Below are 21936 nucleotides of genomic sequence, written 5' to 3' on the forward strand. Positions count from 1 at the left end.
TCATGCATCGGACGTACGTCGCCGCGCACGCATTGACAAACGCAAATAATGACTATTTTCTCTCGAGCGACGAGCCCTAGCGCGTGAATTATTAACGCGCGCGAGAACATTAGATGACGATTGCGATAAGCTGCGGCAATTAATATCGTTTCATAACAATAACAACGACGACGATAACGAGCCGAGAGAAGAATGCATGAAAGCTCGACTTTTCAACAGGTCGCACACGCGCAGAAATGATGGCGCGGCGGACCGAGCGAGGGAAAAGAGTAAGTATACCCTTTTTAAGTGCACTTAGCGAAAGCATAAATCAGAGCTCGCGCGAGAGAGAAAATGAGATCCCTTCATTAGTCAAAACGAACCAAACCGCGCGTGTTCGGAATTTTTTCGCACGATTCTCTCCCGGATTCGAATTGATCAATAAATAATCGCGCGCGCTCATGCATAATAGAGCAATTAAAAGTAGAATAGCCTACGCTGCAGCGGTAGGTGGATACGAGAGAGAAGAAAAAGAAAGCCAGCTTCGCTCGCGTTGTGCAAAACGAAGACAAATGCCGGCTGAGCGCGTCCACCCTTAATAACCGAAATGGAAAGTTGTCGGCTCGCGCTTGATGGAGCACCTGCCAATTGTCCCGGACTAGCTCGCGCGGATCATTTGCCTACACACGAGCATTATATCACGCATGCGCATGCCTGCATAGGAGTGAAATTTTTACTCACCCGGCCCACTGCCGCCGCGTGCATTAAACCTTGCCGGGGATTGCTCCATAAATCAGTCGCGCGAGCTACTCTCTTGTACTTACATACACATACGTGCTCTCTGTCTCTCTGTCCGGGTCGCGCACGCGCTTGATCGCCTGGGTCAACGACTACCGGTTACCGCTCTGCATTCCGAACTTGAGATAACACACGCCTTAAGCGCGATTCCTATCGCGCTCCGTATAATTTCCAACAAGGCCGCCTCCGATCCTTTTCCACCCTCTTCAGCGCGCACGACAATCGTCATGCGCGCCGACGATAGGTGTGGTCAGTATTGAGACAGATAATGCTCGGATTGTGCATTGTATACCCACATGCACACACCGCATTTCCTGCAAGGTCGAGCGCGTTTATCTATTAGCGTAAGCGCGAGCGCGATTGCTGGGCGTTTTTCTATCTCTCACTGTGTGTACGTGTAATTATTGAGATATTCAGATTAAAAATACGTCTAAATTACTCTATAACGGTCAAGCAATGGATACGACGTGTCTCTGTTACGCTGAGATTTTTCTCGGCTATTCTTATATTCTGCAACGCTAAACTTTCTCTTCTCGATATCTGATAAGCTCGGATGCTTGAGCTACACCCCGTTTCAGCAAACGTATAATGCGTTCCACTCACCACGCCGACTGCTGTATAAAATAACAAAGCTTTTTATGGCGAACGCCAGAACTGTAATTTATGTTGATTTATTCGCCGGCGACGCTTGTAAACACGGACGTTCGCGTGAGTAATTTCATTGGTGCAAATCGAATTCGTAAAACGCGATGGTTTTATCGTAATGAATTTTCGAAAAACCCACCCAGGGGTGTGCGTACACAGGCGTCTGTCGTTATCTCCGGAGCACGAGGGTATATAGGAATGTCGATGAGATTTTTCTTTGTTCTGCGAGAGGCTATGAGATTCGGTCAAATTGCCGCGTAATTTAGTACAGGTGTGCTGCTGCTCGACGTCCGCATTCAGCCGCGTCAAGATCGAAATTTACAGCGGAAAAAAGTGCAATACCAATCGAAGTTTTATACACTCGCGAAAAGCGGCCATATAACGAGCGCCCGGCGCTATTAATCTTAAAATGACATGTTTTGTATCGAATACGGTGAAAAATTGAGTGTTTATGGCGTAATGCCGGTGCAGGCCCTCTTACCGCGAGTTTTTAAAAGATCGGCTCGCGTGTTGGAAAATATACCGAAAATTGCCGAAAGTTGCTTCATAACTAATGACGGAGCGCTTTGACGGCTCGCGGCGAAAGTTATCGAAGATTAACATCCATCGTTTTTTTTCGCGGGGTGAACAAGGCATCAATCAAGGCTTGTCAGATAATAAATATATTTTTACACTTGAAAATACTACACGTTTAGGATTTTTTTTTCCGCGAAATATCTGTCGAAGTTCGTGTTTTGAAATGAAACATAATTTAGATAACGCGTACGTGAGAGCAGGTTCTGAGATAAATGAAAAGGTCCGTCAAGAGTTGATAGATATGGTTATCGATATGGAATGAAATAAAACTAATCGACAGAGGCATTCTTCGACATCAAATGAAATGTATCTTTTCGATTTACATTTTGAATCACTGAGCAGTGCGTATATTTCGTGGAATCCTCGTAAGAATTCAACTCATTCATTGAAATATATTCCACGGCCGTTCGCGAATACTTAAGAATGGGATATTCAAATTTTTCGTGCTGATAATGCAAAACTTGTCCAAACTTTGTGCACGAATACGAGCAACTCGAAGTGACTTACGAGACTTAGCAATTAAAATAATTATTAAATTGTACTTGCCGGTAACAGATGTAATAATAATGTTCGAGATGACTTGCGTAATCTGTAAGAAAATAAAAACAAAGATGAAAAATTTAAGACCCCAGAACCCATCGGAAAGTTAAGGAGAGTGTTAAAAAAGATATCATGTAATACTAAGTAGACTTATCTAGAAGTTGTCTGACCAGATCACAACAGTTTCTACTGCTTGATTCGTGCAGGCAAAATCAATTCTTTAAGATTTATTTCTCAAATAACAATCTCAACTTCCCAACAGGTTTGAAAGGTCGCAATTTTTCAAAAATTCGTTTTTACGTTTCTTTTATTTTGCAAAAACAAATAAAACGCCAGACCAACGATAACACTGCCAATTCAATCAAAATGGATTTCAATACTTATTCAAAGTGAATTCTTTTTTATATCATTGGAAATCGACTTTATTGTTCCCCCTATAGAACGTAACCAAATCCATTTTCAATACTAGCGCGCCAATAACGGAACCGAAGCTTTGTACAATATTGTATGCTACGTTGTAGTACGGGTAAACACATACATTTTGGACTACAGCAGAGCAACGATTTCCACGTATAGGTCAGAATAAAAAGAACAAAACGTCCAATTCCGATTTCGAGAAGCAAAAAAGAGAGAAGAAGAGAGAATAAAAGAGACAGAGTAAGACGCGAAGAGAGTGCGAGAGAATCGTACCTAGACGTATATATTGTCCACTCGGCCGTCGCGCGGAATTATATGGATCAATTGTCACGCGCTCCCGTACAAAAGTGAGCTTTTATAGAGTTCGCCTCGGCTCGACCGGCATATCACGTGGGTCGCTGAGCTTGTGCTACACGCTATATAGGGGAGAGAGATCTAGGGGCGGGGCATTTCTCTGGTTTACTGGTCCGTGACGGCGGAAAAAAGCTCACGCCTGCTTTTTCCAAAAGCTGCTACTGCCGCCGCACCCCTTAACACACTTCTATCTGCCGATTCGAGCGCGCGGAAAAATTCAAGTAAATTCCACCGCAGCTCTCTCGCTCGCTCTCTGTTCCCATAAATATCCTTGAGCGCTTGCTTTGTATATTGCGCGTTCAGCTGATCCCCGTTTAACGCGGAGGTCAGGCCGTGTTAACGCTTCATTCGTCGAGATTTTTTCTTCGAACAGCGTAAGAGTAAAAGGCTCTCGATAGACAAAGGAACAAGGATTTTCGCGATAAAAATGCATCTTCTGGATAAAAATCGATGCCGTTACCACCTCTTTGGTATTATAGAAATGCACGTTTCAGGTTTGGGCGGTCGTCACCGTGACAATCAAAACTGTCGAATAATGCATGATGAAATTCGAATCCGCGACTGCGTCATGTACGTATACACAGATAACACCTGATATGATAGTTCTCTGATACGGCATTTTTTTTTTTTTTATTATCATTTGCGGTCACAGTGCGCCGCCTTCCAAGTCGACGCATATGATTAATCGAGTTCAATGGCTCTCCCCTTATCCAGATAAAGAAATTCCGCTGCTTCCCTCCCTCTCGCATCCATATAATTATCTCATTCACGTGGCGACCATTTGAATTCGAATATTCGAGAGCCCGATAAGACTCCGAAATTACAGTGATTAAAAAAGTCGATTCGATTTGCTTTGCCGACCAAAAAATACACATCCACTGCAATTACGATTCCATTGTGCGCAGATCCATCGATCACGGTTGAAAATGAAAACAATAACGAATTTAGATGCGAAACATCAATTTTTCTTCGCCCATTGTGCGCCATACAATATACAGCACCATGTGTACACTCCAAGAACAGATCTCCTCTCCAAGAAACAATACCGTGTATCACCGGCTGGAAGCATTATTGAAATTCGTACTTTTTCCGACTAATTGGATAGACTATGGTGCACGATTTCACCCTCTTCCGGCACCATAATCACGCGAATTCAATTCCATCGCGCAGCCCCATCGTATAGTATGCGCATATCCGGTGAAATTGTGACGATCCCGTGACACGCCATAATTCCGCTTTCGCACTATTGCTGTGTGCGTTGTATTGTATTACACGCCCGCTTGCACACATCTATCAATGCGGAAAGGACGCAGTACTCCGCTGCCGATGAGTTTTGGTGCATCGGCCGGGAAGAGATTCTCTCTCTCTCTCTCTCTCTCTCTCTCTCTCTCTCTCTCTCTCTCTCTCTCACTATATTCCAGCTCAAACATTAAAAGACATCCATCATTCTATTTCCAGAGCTACCACCCCCACGACTCTTCAATAACTGCCAGGGCTTTCGACGAATTTGTCTGCCGTGCGCTTTTTATGGCTCTGCGCGGCGTTGATCGATCGATAATTTTTCCAAGTGAAATTGCATGACACACGCTGGGGAGGCAGTAATCACGTTATGCCGCAGTGGATAGATTAAACGCCGATATATTCGCTCGGTCTAAGTTCATTATGGCACGTATCGCGCGGAGGATAAAAGATGCAGTGACTTGCATCTCTGCGCAAGGCATGACTCCACGTTATAATCTGATTTTCTCGCTCAATGCAAATCTCGCTTAAGTTCAGAGATTATGTCACATACTTACACACACGACAGGCAAAAAAAATCTCGTATAACAGTAAAGCATATCCCGATACTCTTTTGTCTTCCTATTTTTGCGCGCGCGTTATGTCACGTGCATTATGCGAAATTACACGCTTACACGGCGCCTATAGTTTCGACATTTGCATATATTATTGCACGGCTCAATTAGGGTATAGCGCGACGAGGAGAGAGAAAGAGTGAAAAAAAGCATCGCTAATGCTCACTTGTGCCGATCTGCGTGTTGCTGCTAATATCGGCGACAATGTCGATTGTTATTCTCTCTCTCTCTCTCTCTCTCTCTCTCTCTCTCTCTCTCTCTCTCTCTCTCTCTCTCTCTCTCTCTCTCTCGGCGGCGGCGGCGGCAATTTCGACGCCACGAAATCTCACGCTAAACACAATACTAACAAGCCTCCCACTTGTAATCGACTATAGTAATCCCGTTATTCCGGAGCTCTAGGCGCCGTCGTCGTCGACGACAACGACTCGAGAGCTTTGTAATGGAAATTCATAATAGCCGTGCGAGATATATGCAGAGGTGATTATTGTGAGCCGTTGCGCATAAAGGGAAGCACATGCCAGAGAGGATATCCTTTTTTCCGGCGCATATTGAACTAGTTAAAGTCACCTGCGTATGTGAGAGTAGCTGCTTTGCCGGCTTTTTATCGCGTTCTTTAAATGTTTCGCTATATTGATACAATGCTGTATGGACATTTTTTAATGAGGGAGAATACGCGTTGATTATTATTCTCACCTTTGAGATGCGCGATTTATTATAGTATCCCCGTCCCTTGAACGTTAAAAGCTCCTCTAATAAAAAAAGCGCACGATTATTCGAATTGCTCCCAGAAATGCTTCGAGAAGCCTAAGAATTATCTTATCGCAGATGCTCCACATACCCCCATGCACCGTGTGCCAACCTGCTACCTGCACCTTACCTGGCGTTTACGCAAGAGCGCGCACTCACGAATTAAGTACGCAAACCCCGAAAGCCATATCTCTCGCCCATCACTCGGTCCAAGCACTCGAGCGCCTAATGATGCAATTGATCAGCGCTATTACAAGCTCCAAGTGGCCATTGTGGCCAAGCCTCAGAAGCAGACAAATCAAAGGAATTCTCTAGGCGAACTGGTCGAGGAGGTAGGGAAAAAAAGAAAAAATAACCATGCCCGTATCCCCTCCACCCCTGCGAGAGAGTCTAACCACTGATCCGTGGAATTGTGTTGGAGAGAAAGAACGCGTGTGTGTGTGCGTACGATATACGCAGCAACACAATGGATCTTGGCACTTTCGATCTCTCTCTTTCTCGAGCACGAGACCTAGGCGTGGGCAACGATAACTCGTTTGCGCGCGAGAGCGGATGTGTGAAGTATACAATGGCCATAGCTTGCACTTGGCTTGCGCCACACAGGGAGAGAGACGAGCCGAGCGAGGAAGGTTTGGATGTCACGTCCTCGAGCCTGAGTCATCGGCGCCCTCCTCGCCGAGAAAGAGAAACAATGCTTGCGGGACAAGGTCGTCGCGCGATCTCGACCTTCATCGATTCATCCCTTTGCTACTCCGACGATATTATGCTCACGCGTATGGCTGCCGCCGCATACAACATAACAATCGACGATGTTGATCGGCGCAGCGAGCAACGCACCTTATCGCTAATCTCTCATAGGTATCGCTGCGGAATAATAATTGAGACGAGCGAACAATGGAAGCCCCGTCGTCGCTGCCATGTCGCGGGGTAACAAGCTCAATTATCGCGTTAATGAAAATATCTCGAGGAAGCGACGACGAGCTCACGACAATTGCGCAAGCTCGCAAACAATCGGGTATATAGCCCGGCAATGAGATGCACTGCGAGATCACAGGTTAGGTTCTTTCTCTGTCTCTCAAGGCGTTGGCGCGAGAGCATTTGACTTTAATAGCGATAAGGGGATATATGCATGCATGCAGGCGTGCGCGCAGCTCGAGAGAGACAAGGCGAATTCCGAGCTGTCAACGTAACTCGCACTATTCTATCGCGGGCGCTCCCGTATACGTAGCCAACGCGCGACCAAAATTAGTCACGCCGATTGCCGGCGATTTTTCGACCCTGCGAGAGATTGCGCCGTTGCGCAATTCTCTCTCGGGAGTGATTTCTTTGCCTTTTTTCCGGACTTCATGCGGAAGTGCCAGCTGGTAGGCTGACATAATAATGACAGAATTTGAATTGTGTGGACGCTGCTTTATCGCGATGCTATTTCGGGAGCGTTGAGTGCATAGAGCCGAGAGAGAGAGAGAGAGAGAGAGAGAGAGAGAGAGAGAGAGAGAGATATGCTTTTTTGGTTCGCGCGCTGCGAAGGAATGATTGAATCGAAAGTGCATAGCGCGCGTTGTTGATTGTCGAGGGCATTTTGCAAAAAGGGGAGAGATCCTGCTGCGTTGATCGAGTGGGGGCTTCGACTGATGAAATTCTTTGGGATTGTTACGTACTTGTATAACTATCGATCGATCTATATTGTTGGGTGGATTTTTTCGATTTCGCAGGAGTGTATACGCTTTTGTGTATAATATGGTACGGATTCTATAATCACCAGGAATCCAATCAGCGATACTTAATTTATTTTAATAATCGATCGCTCATCTTGCGTATTTTGCATCGTCGTTAAAGTACGAGGGTTATAAACAATTATGGCTATAGTCGCACATTTCAATTAATTGCTCATCATCCGTAACGTTGCGTTACGCGAAGAAATCGTACCGATCGACGCAATAATTAGCTCGCAAACTAATTGCCCCTCAAGGCAATCATTACTATCATTATAATTACGCTGCGACGTCCGCCTTTCGAAATTCCTCCCATTCTCCAAGCTCCGACAGCCAAAAAGCTCGACGAGCTTCTTTACGACCCACCGCCACCATCGATCAAGTCGGCCGACGACATGGGCCAGCTCCGAAAAATCAGCTCCGAAAATCGTCCAAGAGAGAAAAAGAGAAGTAGTATAACACTTGGATTTCGCTGACAAAGGCGCTGGGAGGAAGGTGCGCGCAAGTACGCTCTCGACAGCTAATCGGGAGGCAAGCTACTGCCGCACCACTACCAACGAACTCGCGCGCGTACACACACGCTTACTCGGTGTAGAAGGAGAGAATGTTGCTCTGTCCACGTGTGTGCTGCCCCGCCCAAGGGTTGTCGCCGCGCGGGGCGACCTTTGCCTGCTCCTAACACGCGGCTCTTACGGCGAGAAACGAGTATATAAGCTGCCGGGACCGGCGGTAAGTTCGTCACATCAGCCGGATCCAATCCAGCAGTAACAGCTCAGTACACAGCAGCAACCAACCAACCAACCCACCAACCCATCACCATGAAGGCTTTCCTGGCTACCATTGTTCTCGCGGCTCTGTCCGCCGCCTCCGCCAAGCCCTCCGGACTCTGGGGACACGGCGCCGCCCTGGCTGGCCCAGTCACCGGACCCAACAGCCTCATCGGACCCGCCAACGGACCCCACGCTCTTGCTGGACCCGTCAACGGACCCACTCGCATCTCCGGAGCCGTTGACCTCGGTGCCGTCGTCACCGGTGCCGTTGCTGGACCCTCCGTCGTCAGTGGATCCGTCAGCGCCGGAACTGCCGTCCTCGGCGGACACGGTGGATGGGCCGGTCCCTGGGCTGCTGGACCCGGTCTCCTCGCTGGACACGGTGCTTGGGGTAAGGCGCTCTCTCGATCTATCGCGCTTCGAAACAATTTCGCAACGGCGCTATGCAAATCATTATTTTTTCTCTATACATGCTGCGTGTAAAACAAAGTGCGAACAAGCATACCGTCTACAAATTGTTCTCGAGCGAGCAATTACGGCCTGGCATAACACCCGAGCGGTAATGCGCTCATTATAACATCCAATAAAATTGAAACCGATATCGCGCTCTTTTTCTATTCCGATTCAGCTTTAACGAGCTCGACCGTAAACGGCTCTACGCTCTGCAAACAAATAGAATCAATCTTATGCAACGAGACTAACGCATAGAAGTCGTAAAATTGGGCGAGTATTAATCACAATCATAATTCCATCGATTATTGCAGGACACGGATCCGTCCTGGCTGGACCGATCGCTGGACCCGCTCACCTCGCCGGCCCGATCGCCCCTGGCGCTCTGATCGCCGGTCCCTCCGGAGTCATCAACGCCGGACTCGGCCACGGACACGGTGCCTGGTGGTAAATCCCAACCCTCCCACCTTCTCTACGATCCAACACTGGCGACGATGACGATGCGAGGGCGAGAGACCAAGCGAGAGGAAGAGAGGGACACCGAAGCCGACACCTGCACACACATACACACACACACATCAGTGCCATACGACCACGGCGTGTCAGCTCCGGACGTACACTCTCTTCGCTAGAGACTAGTGTACACTGAGCCGAGTCGCCGAACCGCCACACGATCTCCTCACCGTTTTACGACCGCTATAGTACCTCCCGCCGATAATCGATTTTACTCGCGTGTTATACTACGCTACGTTTATGTTACTCTGTACAAACGTCACACGCACACATACATACGTATATCCACACACACACACATAAACACGTGAACACAATCAGCATATGAAAAAAGTGTAAAAAAACGACCTTTATCCACTTATTCACATGTATCTCGTTTTTTTATACATATAATAAATGGCATATCACTTCAATGGATTCACCTGTGTTGATGATCTTGAGACACCTCTTATAACCTACACCTCCTTGGCTGTGACCTGCTGCTGCGGGGTGGGGGGGGGAGGGGGGGATCGCCTTAAAGCGGGATAATAACCGCTCCGGGGATTACTCAAGATAGACCGCGGTACAGTGCGATGCTCGTTAAATGTGAATCACTCGCATCTGCATATTATATTGTGCCATCTAGCACGAATCATTACAACCAGATCTGTAGCCGCTCCAATACATCGCGTTTGCGAGTAGCTTCTCGATAGGTAGTCGTATTTTCCAAATAACGACCGGCTGTATCCGATTACACTCCCTCGAAACGCAGATAGTAAATGTTTGTTTTATTGCTCGATTCGAGATCGAAAATTCAAAAATCAAAGGCGTGACTGCACCACTGAACCGTCGTTTAAACAGCACTTGTGCCAAGTGTCCCGTAAAAATAATTCAAGCCTCGCAGCACGGGGCAACGATTTACAAGCCTTCGAACGAGGAAAAAAAGGCGCTAACGGTCAGCCGCAAGTGCACAATTACGGCGCGCTAAACGATTGCCCCCACGCGACATGTGGATAAAGAAAGTGGAGTCCAAGCGTAAAAAGCGAAATATTCGCTCTTTATATCTCTGCTAGCACCAGATAGACAGAGGTTCGAAAAAAAATATCGATCGATCGCTCACGTGTGCTTTACGTCACAATAAGGCATGGTTTATTGGAGCCAACGAAAGCTAAAGTGCTATTTGCTGTTCGATTTATTTGCTCTTATTTATAGGCGCAGCACACCGAGCGAGAGTTAAATACGAGAGCCGTTCCGCGATCTACATGCGCATAACACGTCAGTGGGCAGCAGCGGCAACAGGAGCTTTGACAAGGCCTTTCTTGGTATAGTCCACGAGGCGGAGGAAGCTGTTTCTCGCTTCGTGTAATCCAGCCATTGTCCGGCAGCCTGTCAGGTCGATAATTGTAGGAAATTGCCTTCCACAATCAGCCGCGTATTCTCTCTCCTCGTGATAACGAATTTTCACGGAGGAGAATCGAAAGGTGAACTTTTTATATTCCCGTGTACACCGCGCTGCTGATTAGGGATGATTTTGCGCGGGGATCGAGTTTTTGGGACATGATGATTGAAAATTACGACGAAATTACCGGGGGGAGGGATATCGCCGACAATACATATCAGTTACACTGGCGCGCGAATTTAAACCGGGTATTAAATTACCAGTTAAATTCCGCAGCCGCGTTATTGTTCCTAATGAACGTATTAACAGAAATACGCGCATGAATTACCGCCAGCGATACGATTCATCGGCTGTGTTCTAATTCGAAAACTGTCCGTTCTATTCTGACAGCTAATTTTGCATCGATAATTCGTAGCTTCAAATCAAACTAAATCAGCCAACGATAACAGTGTATACAGGCTAGCGCATCGAAACCACCGCGACCGCGGCGCGAATCAATCTCCAAAAACCATATCGGATTAATAAAAACGGCGCGCGTTACACACCTGCACGCAGGCGGGTATGGAATATTCTCTCCGGCAATCGATCCTTCGGTTATTCGCGCAGCCGTGACCGATGCTCTATCAAAGTGTGCAGTCCAGCGCCGAAATACGCTGCAGTGGCCAATTATTCCAAGTGATGGTCCAAGCCGGCCCCCGTTAAAGTAATATACGCGCGCGCATATTAAACAGAATGCAGAGTGAGAGAGAGAGAGAAGCTTCATATAGCCTCTGTCGTACACGTACGGCGTGAAGCGCGCTTAAATGATGTAGTTACAGCAGAGACCGACTCTCTCTCTCTCTCTCTCTCTCTCTCTCTCTCTCTCTCTCTCTCTCTCTCTCTCTCTCTCTCTCTCTCTCTCTCTCTCTCTCTCTCTCTCTCTCTCTCTCTCGTATGTATGTATGTCCGGCCACTTGAAATATCAATCGATTTGCGCTGCGGCGTGATACCTGCGGCTGGTTTATGATTTTACACTCTCGCCGACGGGATTTGTGTACATTGTTCCTAATCACCCGCTGCTCGGCGCGCGTGATAAGCCGCTTGATTGAAGCTCTCTCCCTCGGTATTGTACGCACACGTGCGTGGGAGTGTTATAAAAAACAACAGGATCGCAAGAACAACGTGCGAACGTGCGGCTTTACACAGCGCGATATCCATATGCGAATCAGTATCATCATCCCACTGGGTATTTGAGTAAGCCGTCAGACTTTCTTCGTCGCGGATTTTTCTTCTCATATTCTACTACTTCGCGAAGTTATTAAAGGAAAATGACGATGCGTCGCGTTGCAAGGCTAAGTCAATAATTATTCCGCTCGGATACGCCCATCAAAGTTCCCATAAGAGAGAAAGAGAGAGAGATAGAGAAGCTCGCGAGCGTGGGCCCCAGCGATCTTGACGCAGAGTCAACTTTATAATGGAAGGACGTCCGATGCATACACGCGACGCTCGACTTTTTTCTTCTCCGACGCCCTCCGCGCGCATCAAATCGCGGAGAACTGGGCCATCGAACGATGCTAAGTAGGGGATCCGCGCTGCATAGCGTCTATTTGTCTGAAAACGGAAAATCATAGTCCGACGTTGCATTAGATGAGCGAGAGAGAGAGAGAGAGAGAGAGAGAGAGAGAGAGAGAGAGAGAGAGAGAGAGACCGTAGGCGTGAGCTGCAAGGCATCTTCGCGAGGTTTATTAGGAACAGCTGCATATATGCGTTTGTCTATGCGTCACACGCTGAAGACGAGGGTATTCAGCGAGGCGTGGTGATGATGGCGATTTTTTTCCCAAGTCCCCGACGATTGTATAAAAAGATTCGGTTTGCATTTGAGGTGCTCAGTCCGCGAGTGATCCGCCGACAATAATGATCGGCTAACAAATTTTTTTTTTAATTTATTTTTTTCCGTAACGAGTTGGTCGCATAATCATGTTTCTCTTGGTAAGGGTGATATCGATTTTAAAGTTTTACTGTGCGTCGGTGGAGAAGTTCGTTTCGTATACAACCAAGTGTTGAGCTTGTAGTTATTCGAAGACATATATTGCACGTATATAGTTTCATTCATTAAGACGTAATTAACGATAAAGACTGTAAGTAATCGATGACAATTTGGCATCAGTGCGCGAAAACGTTTATATTCCAACTCGAGCGTGACATACATAATGATTATAATAAAGTACGAAAATATAGCAACTAGATTTTGTCGGAGCTCGTTAGAATTCAGCGGTATAAATTAAATAATCGGTTATGCTAATAAAATCATGTAGCGGCCGTTAATTACACTTTGCGTAGTCGGTTAGTTCGCAGCTGGTTCTCGAATGAAATCAAATTGATTATGGATTGCCGTACATTAATTTCCTTTTTTATTTCTGAGAGATCCTTCATGCTCGACGCGAGTGTGTATTATAATTACGTCAATTTACAACGGTTGCATGTAGTCGTGTAAGAAATTTTGACAAAACGAGAGTAAATCATCTAAAATTAACTAGAAATTCCCGTTCGCTATAATAGAATCCATCGCCGAGCAAGTCAATTACCTCTGAAAGGCGGAACGTATCCTCGCGTAAAGTTGAGGTTTAATTAATTGTCCATCCCAGAAACAGACTTAACGAAGATAATTAAATGCTCCTCTCGAATAAAAATCCAGGGAATGCGCCCTTCAGTCTCGAGGACGCGTCAGAGTCAATTAATGTCCCGTAAATAATCAACAAAGGAGGCAACCTTGTGTCACAAGAGTACACGCAACGAACCTCTTCTCCGTACGACACTGTATTAATATAACCCCCTGCATAAAAGACAGAGAAAAATCGCGAGCTGAAGAGGGGCAGCATCGCTACTCCCCGCAGTAGCGCTGAAAAATCCCAACCTCCCACACCGCGGGGGCGAGCAAGTGTCTATATAAGCGCGCGTTTTCACCTTGCGCTCACGCACACGCGTAGCCGCCAGCTCGGGTTATGCAAATGTACGGAGGCCGCCGACGCCTATACAGATGCGTTCTCATTGAGGCCGACGCGCTCTGTATTATTAGCGAAAGTCCTATACGAACGTGCGCGTGTGTATGTACTCGAGATATAGCGCGGCGGACCGCGACGATTCACGAGCAGAAGCTGCGGCAGCAGCGGCTCTTATAACAGGCCTACTTTACTGCGGAGGTACAAAAGCTCGTCATCGCGTAAATGACGCTTTATGGCGGTTTTACAAGTGCTCGCGAGAGTGGAAAACAAAATGAAGCGGCTGCGCCCCTTACCCCTCGCGAATGGCTGCTTTTATTGTCTGCCCCCAGTGCGCGCGGCTTACGCCGCGGAGAAACATTTTTTTACACCTGCCGCGGCGTTATATCGTTTCGTAAGGACGAGAGCCACTTTGTTTCATTAGCTGGACGCGAGTCACGTCGCGGCGGCACAGTTTTCCAAGCGCGGGCGGCACACTGAGAGAAATTTATAGTAAATTTTACTATACTGGATAGGAAATTTTATAAAACTATAAATTTTACTATACTGAGTAGTAATTTTTACCCTGACTAAATTAAATATAAAAATGCACATAGTGGAAAAATTATTTTCAATTATTATATGACTCTAAATTTTTATGGTTATGGAGGGTTACTCTTCTAACGCACTTCATTCAGAGAACATGATCGATTCACTCGCCGCAGTTGATTTTTAGAGACCTTAAACTAACCTAGATACATTTTCTACAACTAAACGCTTAATTATTATACATATTCGCAATTGGCAGTACATATGCTTATACGCTCGCAATTGTTACAACAAGGTTGCTAAACGGACTTATATACTAACTGAGCTAACTTCTTACAGCTTGCGGGTTTTATTTCCCGTGCACCCCCTAGCGGCAACACACAAAACAGTTTGACTTTATTTGAAACAGTTCAATTATTTTTGAAAAGAAGTAAGGATGAAGAAGTAAATTTATACTTATAATAAGACATATTTAAATTATAGTACTGAAAATAACTGAGTTAAATAAAAATCTGTGCATTGTTACTATTTAATATAAATAAATAAATAATGAAGTTGTTCTATTCTTTATAAAGATAAAAAGGAATAAAAAGTAAATAATTACAGTTAGTATATTATAGTTTTTAAAATTTTTATTAACTCTTTTACATCCAAAATTTTTTACATTTTCTACATCGCGTATACACTGCCGAGTGCCGTACACCGTATCAGTCGTGTACTATACATACACCTTTATACTGCCGATGCACCGGCTTCAAACTGCTGCTCTGAAGTCGAGTCTTGTCATGATGCTTATTGTCAGGTTAGATTGCTAAAAAATGAGTCCTTATTCTTGGAATATAACTTTCTTCGAGTACGCCTTCCACACACGCACGCGAGAGATAAGCGATATTCTTTGACCGATTGTGATTTCCTTGTAATCTGGTACTTATTTGATCCAGAAGTTCATCGTCGTGAATAGGTTTTCGCTCGCCGCACTGCGCACATCATCCGTATACTACACACACACACACACACACACACACACACCGCTGATGCACTGGCTTCTTCTCGCGGCCGCCATGTTTGCTAAACGTGCATGCGCATAACGCGTCAATACGCATCAGTTCCGATTTTCAGATGAAAAGTACTACACGTTCTATTAAAAATTACTATACTGTCAGGTAAAAATTCATACATTGGCGATTTTCACTATAGTTTCTGTTAATTTTTCCTATTGAGTATGGTACATTTTATATGGAAGTTTAGTAAAAATTGATATAAATCTAGTAAAAAGGTCAGTTTTATCAGTCTGTGACGAGATTACCAAACTTTCCAGTAAATTATCATGAACATATAGTAAAATTTACGCACTATTTCTCTCAGTGCACTTTGGCTAATTAATTTGCTCATATCAAAGCAAGCGCGCTAAATTAAGCCATAATTCTCACGGCCGATCGTTTGATAATTTCACACGTTGTTTATCTCGAATCCGCGCGGCCTATTAATTTCTAAGCGCTCGACTAAGTACACACAAAACCGCCCGCGCGATCTCTCTCTCTCTCTCTCTCTCTCTCTCTCTCTCTCTTTCCGGCTCTACGTGCGCGAAATATTAACTCTCGGCAAACATAAGCAATGGCCAACTGTCCTGCAGTTGAAACTCGCCGCGAGCTCGCGCACGCGCTGTATAATCCAATTACTTAACACACGTTACACACGGCGGATAGAGAGAGAGAGAGAGAGAGAGAGAGAGAGAGAGAGAGAGAGAGGGCCGGAGGTAAAAATAGTTGTAGCAGTGTTTGCGCGAGCGCCCGACACGTGTTTGCCAGATAAGCCGTATAGGAACGGGTGCTATCCTTGCGGTGTGTAAAGAGGGAGGGGCTAAGAGAGAGAGAGAGAGAGAGAGAGAGAGAGAGAGAGAGAGAGAGAGAGAGAGAGAGAGAGAGAGAGAGAGAGAGCACCGGTAAATAAATGAGTATAAATATATTGGAATTGCAGCTGGCGTTATCGAGTTGGCTGGTCGCGTCGGCGCAGGCCAGTATTTGGCCTTATCACGGATCAGCGGCTCCGGGCTCAACAGGTGCTGTAATAGTCGACGCAGGTATAGGCAGCTACGACTACGGCTCAGCCTACGGCATCGAGCCACAGCTGACCCTTGGACACGCTAATGGCTACGGGGCTGTCATCGGCAGTGGAGCCGCAAACTCGATCCTCGTCAAAGGACCCAAAGGTTTCCAATCACCAATGCATTATGCGCTAGCTATGCAATGATACACTGCACGCATATGCTCGAGATCGATACACACTGCGTGATCCACCTGCATCTACTCAGCGCATGCATTCGACCTCCGACTGCATGGTGTCGGCTACTTTTGAGTGCGCCATGTATAAGCGCTTTAGCTTTGCTCGCAGATCCGCTAGTAATGGAATTATTCCATTAATGGATCGCGCACTTTTTCATTCGATGAAATCGGTATTACTGGCGGAACGCGCAAGCTGCGGTGGCTAAAAGGCTGAACCGAGACTTTAGTGGGTTACCCCCTTTGTGTAATCATTCAAGACTCGATTGACGGGAGTATAATCCACTCGCTGCAGTGCTTTGAGCTTATAACTACGAGCTGATAACTCAATTTGAATCCTCTTTTCAAACGTGGCTTATTAAGGGGGCACACACCACCTTTGAAATTAAAATAAAAATTTTTCATTAAAAATGTATAAATACTTATATAAATGAACCAAATTTTTATTACTATTCTTAGACATAATTACCTTTATTTTGGTGGTTTTAGACCTTCTATATACCTCTATAATACCTACGTATAGTAGGGAATCCATAATTCACTTACCGTAAGATTCCAAAGGAACGAATGGCCCAAATGAGCTCAAACTCTAGGATATTGTTTAAAAGTACATTAGTTATGGTATGAATGAGGGGATTTGGTTTAAATTTCATAGAAAAAAAGTTACATGATAGTTATGTTAAAATTAATCAAAAATTGATAAAAAAAATCAGTAATATGCTTATAAAACTTTTTCTATGAAATTTGGTTCATTTATATAAGTATTTATAAATTTTTAATGAAAAATTTTGATTTTAATGTCAAAGGTGGTGTGCCCCCTTAAACGTCGATTGCCTTGTTTGCAGTTATAGTGGGCCCAGGAGAGGGCCCGGTACTGGTGCAAGGACCCCGTCAGAGCTCCGCTACGATCGTGGGCCCGTCCGAAGGACCAGCCACGATCGTAGGACCCTCATCCGGCGCAGCAACGATAGTAGGCCCCTCCTCGGGGGCAGCCACCATAGTGGGCCCTACCGCGGGAGGGGCGACTATCGTCGGACCTTCCGAAGGAGGCGCCACCATCGTTGGACCCACAGCCGGTGCTGCCACCATCGTTGGACCGTCAGAGGGAGGCGCCACTATCGTCGGGCCCCAACAGGCCCCTGCCACGATAATCGGACCATCCACGAGGCCGGTGGCCATCGTTGGATCCTCCAGACACGACGGGTATGCGCATGCGCATGCGGAAGCTCATGCAGAGGCTCATGCGCATACGCACGCGAACAACTGGGTCTGGAGCCAGCCTCCCATTATCGTCAAAGGTGATTGTTAGGAAACGGTATACAAAGCATGTATTCTTGGGGGTGTATGGTACAGGACCTAAAAATTGTGTTGTAATTCATGCACAGAACAATGAATGCACTTTACTAACAACTTTGGCGAATGATTAATCAGATTTTATTATGATGGTAAAATGGCAAGCAATAAGATTCTGTGGAACCTTGTCGGTTCTGAACAAACTCGAAATATCCCCCCTCAACATTTTTGTCACTGGCCGGTAGCTTAAGTTAGAAGTTATACGTTGTAAAAATTCTATCAACACAAGTGTCATCACACGACTTCTTTAAAGATAAGTACACGCAATCAAGCAGAGCCAGGTGCGTGACTATCCACCGAAATAACGTTTCTCTACTATTTTCAACAGAACGACCTACCATTATTCGCGAGGACGTGCACTATCACCATGAACACCACCCGGTAGTGGTCAAGCAGCCCGTCTACGACAACCACGTGGTATGCGCACCAGCCGTGGCCGGTTGGGACACAAACGCCGCCGTCAAAGCCGTGGCCCACGCAGCTTCTCACTACGGCCCAGTCCATGTGGGTACGGCCCATGGTCGACCAGTGGTCACCGTCTCGGGCCCACTTAGCGTACACGGACATGGACACGAGCACAACCACGTTCACGTCGAGAGCCTTCCACGACCCGTGGCTGCACTTTCGGGACCGGTGGCACCAATCGCCGTCATCACTGGACCTTCGGGATCGATCAGTACCGGTGGTTCCTCAGCATCGTCCATAGCCTCGGCGCATTCGTCAGCGTATGCTCATAGCAACGATTGGGCGGTCAAGAAGTACTGGTATCCCAGCCCTACTTGGAGGAAATGCTAAAGAAACTTTGTAGATAAAAGCCAACGAGATAACGTCACGCACGATATGCGACAATGTCAAATTAAATTAATAAGTGCATAGGGATGAAATCCTGTTTTCAAGCGTCAATAAATAACAATTTTGTCCAATATTCAAAATTTGAATAATTTCTTCTAACGACTCCCATACTAACGAATGCAATCATAGCAAACATTCACAAAACAGACATCAACAGCCTGATCCCAATACCGCATTAAAAACTTTTACAGTCAAGTGCGTTAAGTGGAGATACTTTAAAAATTTACAACAAAAACAAAACCCACACGTGGCGCAAGAGTGGGCAAGCGCGCAGCAGTTATCGAGTGCCGCACACAGAACCGGGAAACCTTCCCCCGCGCGTACATAAAAAAATCGAAGCACGCAATAAAAATTGAAGAACGATCCGAGCGCTAGCACACGTACACAGCGCCCTCCCCAACCCAACACAGCCATTCCGCGCGTTTGCATCGAATTTCCGTGGCGCGCGTTACTTTATTGTCGCGCGCGGTAAGTACTTGTTTTTATCTGGCGCACGTGCGAAAATGCCAATATCTCTCATAATAGAGCTGCTTTTACCGCGCAGGGAGCTTCCCTCTCGCACGTTCGAAAAGTTTATTTGCCGGCTCGAGGCGCTACTTATCCTACGAATATATACATATACACGTACACCTGCAGCCTCGCGCGAGAGCTCGGCGGCTTCGGGGGATATTTATTTGTTTCGTGCGCGCTCGAACGGAGCCTATGCTGCTGTCGCGCATAGACATCTATATAATGTGCTACGTCCGCGGAGAGGAAACTTTGGGCCGGTAAGTTTGCTTTTCCGGCCGCGAAACGTATGCGCCACTTAAGATGCAGACGCCGCGCCCCATTTCGAAGGCTGCCACTGTCGCGGAAGAGAGCTCTGTCGAGTTGTAACTTCGATACTTTCATACGTAATGAGAAAGTTTCACCCATAAAAGGGGGAAGAGATTCGCTCCGCGGGATGACGCAACAGGCTGAGAAAAATTCGCGAAGCTTTTTCCGACTCGATGAACGGTGTCTGTAACGCTGGCGTCTTTTATATTTGGTTTCGAGTCGAGGCGTAGTTCGATCGTCTCAAATTAACGTTGCTCGAGTCGAAGGACTCTTGGTTTATTGTAATTGGATTTGATTGGAGCGCGATCCTTTTGAATCCTCTTTAGCGGGGTAGATATTCAATTTACTGTAACTCAATCAACTTTATTATGATGACTTTGGTATAATTTTTCATTGGAAAATAGATTTTCTATTAATGGCATCGCAAACGGGTAATTCAGGTGGATAGGCACATTCGTTGCGAAAAAAAAACTTTTTATTGCGATGAAACAATAATCGAAATCATCGCTACTACCAAAATAACGTAACATCTTCGATCAGAAAATTCAAGCAGTTGGGGCAGCTGGAGCAGCAGCAGCTTCACCGGGTGCGGGTGGCCAGCCTGGCATCGCTGGCATAGCCCTTCTGAAGGTCTCGATCGCCGGGTTGATAAAGTTCATCACGGTCGTCCAGGCCTGGTTGAAGTCAGCGGGCCATGGTGCAGGTGCAGGCGCTTCTTGCGCCTCGGCTCTCTCGATCGTCTACAAAATTGGCGAAAGGTGTGAGCGACGGGAGAGGAATCGGCTTGTAAAAAAGCAGATTAAAAGAGCGCTATAGTTGTGCTTTGATGGATGAATCGGACGACTCTGCGAGATGAGCGCTTTTTTTCCTTTCACACGGTTTACACGTAGGAGACGCGCGCGTGATGACCTCTAACTTTGATGAGCGCTCTCTTTCATTACTCCGCTAAATGGCCTTTTGCGCGTTCTCCTTATCTCTCGCGCGCTTATCTCTCCGAGCGAATAATCGTAAATTTTGCAGTGATGCCGTTGAAAGCGAAATGGGAATTTTTTATTTTTCAAAGCCGGAGTTTCGCTTAACAATAGATCGTTATTTCGAAAGGTTTATTTGAAGCGTTGGCTAAGTAATGAAAACGCATCCCCCTATACTGATACTGCGATGGATTTGAATAGTTAACATTTTCATTTCACAATTTCTTCGCGAATAGGGCTCGCTACGAATTTTTATTTGTTAAAACGACTCTCCGTAATTATTGATCGCTCGCGCGGAACGCAATGCAAACAAATGAAAAACCGAAAACGGGGGCTTCACGCCCAGCTTCATTAAAATGTAACCCGTAAATCGAAAACCAACACTCGCTCGGGCATAAAAAATGCAAAACGCACATTTCGATTGCGACTCGAGCCAGCCGTAAAATAATTCAAACTTGAATAAATCACGCACATCTGTCGCGCTTCATGAACAGCGATTTACGACCACGCGCGACGTTTATTTACAATTTACCCGTTACGTCCTAGCAATAATAATTAATCCGACGTGCTTACATCGAGGAAAATCACTTCATTTAGCCAGGCGGAAAAAAAGCTTCTTCGAGACGTTTGTCCCGATAAAAATATCTAGCGGCTATTGAGAAGACTCGAAAGAGAAGGATCGAAGCGAATGCAGGTGCACAAAGCTGCGAGAGCAAGCGCATCGATTGAGGAAAATATTTCCCGCGCGACAGCTGCCAAAGCGAGATAGAGCAGCAATTGGAAAAGGGATCATTAGCGCCGAGAAAAGGAGGACGTCTCTCTCGAATCGATCGATCGAGCTTACGAAGACTCCAGCGTCTTTTAGAAGAAGAGGAAGAAGTGGAGGGAGAAAAAAACGAGCGGGAAAATTGAAGAAATAGAAAAAGTAACCAGAATAAATGGAGGCGGACAGCGTAAAGGACGTCGCGCAAGGAGCTTCTCGCTATAATGGCGCGCGCGAGCATTCAACAATAAGAAACTGAATAATCATTGCAGCAAGAGCTGCGAGCACTCGTTTTCCACCACTCGAGCGCGCGTTACTAAGTTTCTGTTTTTCTTACTATAGACAAGGGTTAATACTTACGTAGACGACGAGGACGAGAGCCAAAATCACTGCGCACTTGAGGGACATCGTCGTCTTCCAGTGAAACACTCGAGACTCATGTTGTTAACGAGTCTCCTCCGGGTATTTATTATGCGCGCGTCTGTCGAAGTCAATGGCGAAATCAGGATGCTGATATGCGCGCCGGACGTGACTTCGGGCTAAATAAAAGCCAGCGACGAGCATAATCGCCTCACGTTCGGACTGCGCCGAGTGTTTAGAGTTAGGTGTATCGCGCTCCATTGAGCGCTCGGTCTTCTGTTATTTTTGTTCTTCTCGTTAGCCC

The 21936-nt window shown here is 46.2% G+C and overlaps 2 protein-coding genes and 1 long non-coding RNA gene across 3 annotated transcripts in view; 2 read left to right on the forward strand and 1 right to left on the reverse strand.

Moving 5' to 3' along the window:
• The window catches only part of LOC116416368, a 104325-nt gene that overhangs the window by 7989 nt on the left and 74400 nt on the right, over positions 1-21936 (reverse strand). The window lies entirely within an intron of this gene.
• On the forward strand, positions 8285-9771 carry LOC100122215 (tetra-peptide repeat homeobox protein 1-like). The gene is made up of 2 exons (XM_001606560.4): positions 8285-8782; positions 9156-9771. The coding sequence occupies exons 1-2, from the start codon at positions 8440-8442 to the stop codon at positions 9290-9292; spliced, it is 480 nt and encodes a 159-aa protein (XP_001606610.1). The 5' UTR covers positions 8285-8439; the 3' UTR covers positions 9293-9771.
• Positions 12596-18796, forward strand: LOC100122231 (apidermin 2). The gene is made up of 4 exons (XM_031924477.2): positions 12596-12700; positions 16216-16447; positions 17363-17815; positions 18199-18796. Exons 1-4 carry the CDS (start codon positions 12689-12691, stop codon positions 18663-18665), a joined length of 1164 nt encoding a protein of 387 aa, XP_031780337.1. The 5' UTR covers positions 12596-12688; the 3' UTR covers positions 18666-18796.

This window comes from Nasonia vitripennis, chromosome 2 (genome assembly GCF_009193385.2).
Source record: "Nasonia vitripennis strain AsymCx chromosome 2, Nvit_psr_1.1, whole genome shotgun sequence".
Classification (NCBI taxonomy): Eukaryota; Metazoa; Arthropoda; class Insecta; order Hymenoptera; family Pteromalidae; genus Nasonia; species Nasonia vitripennis.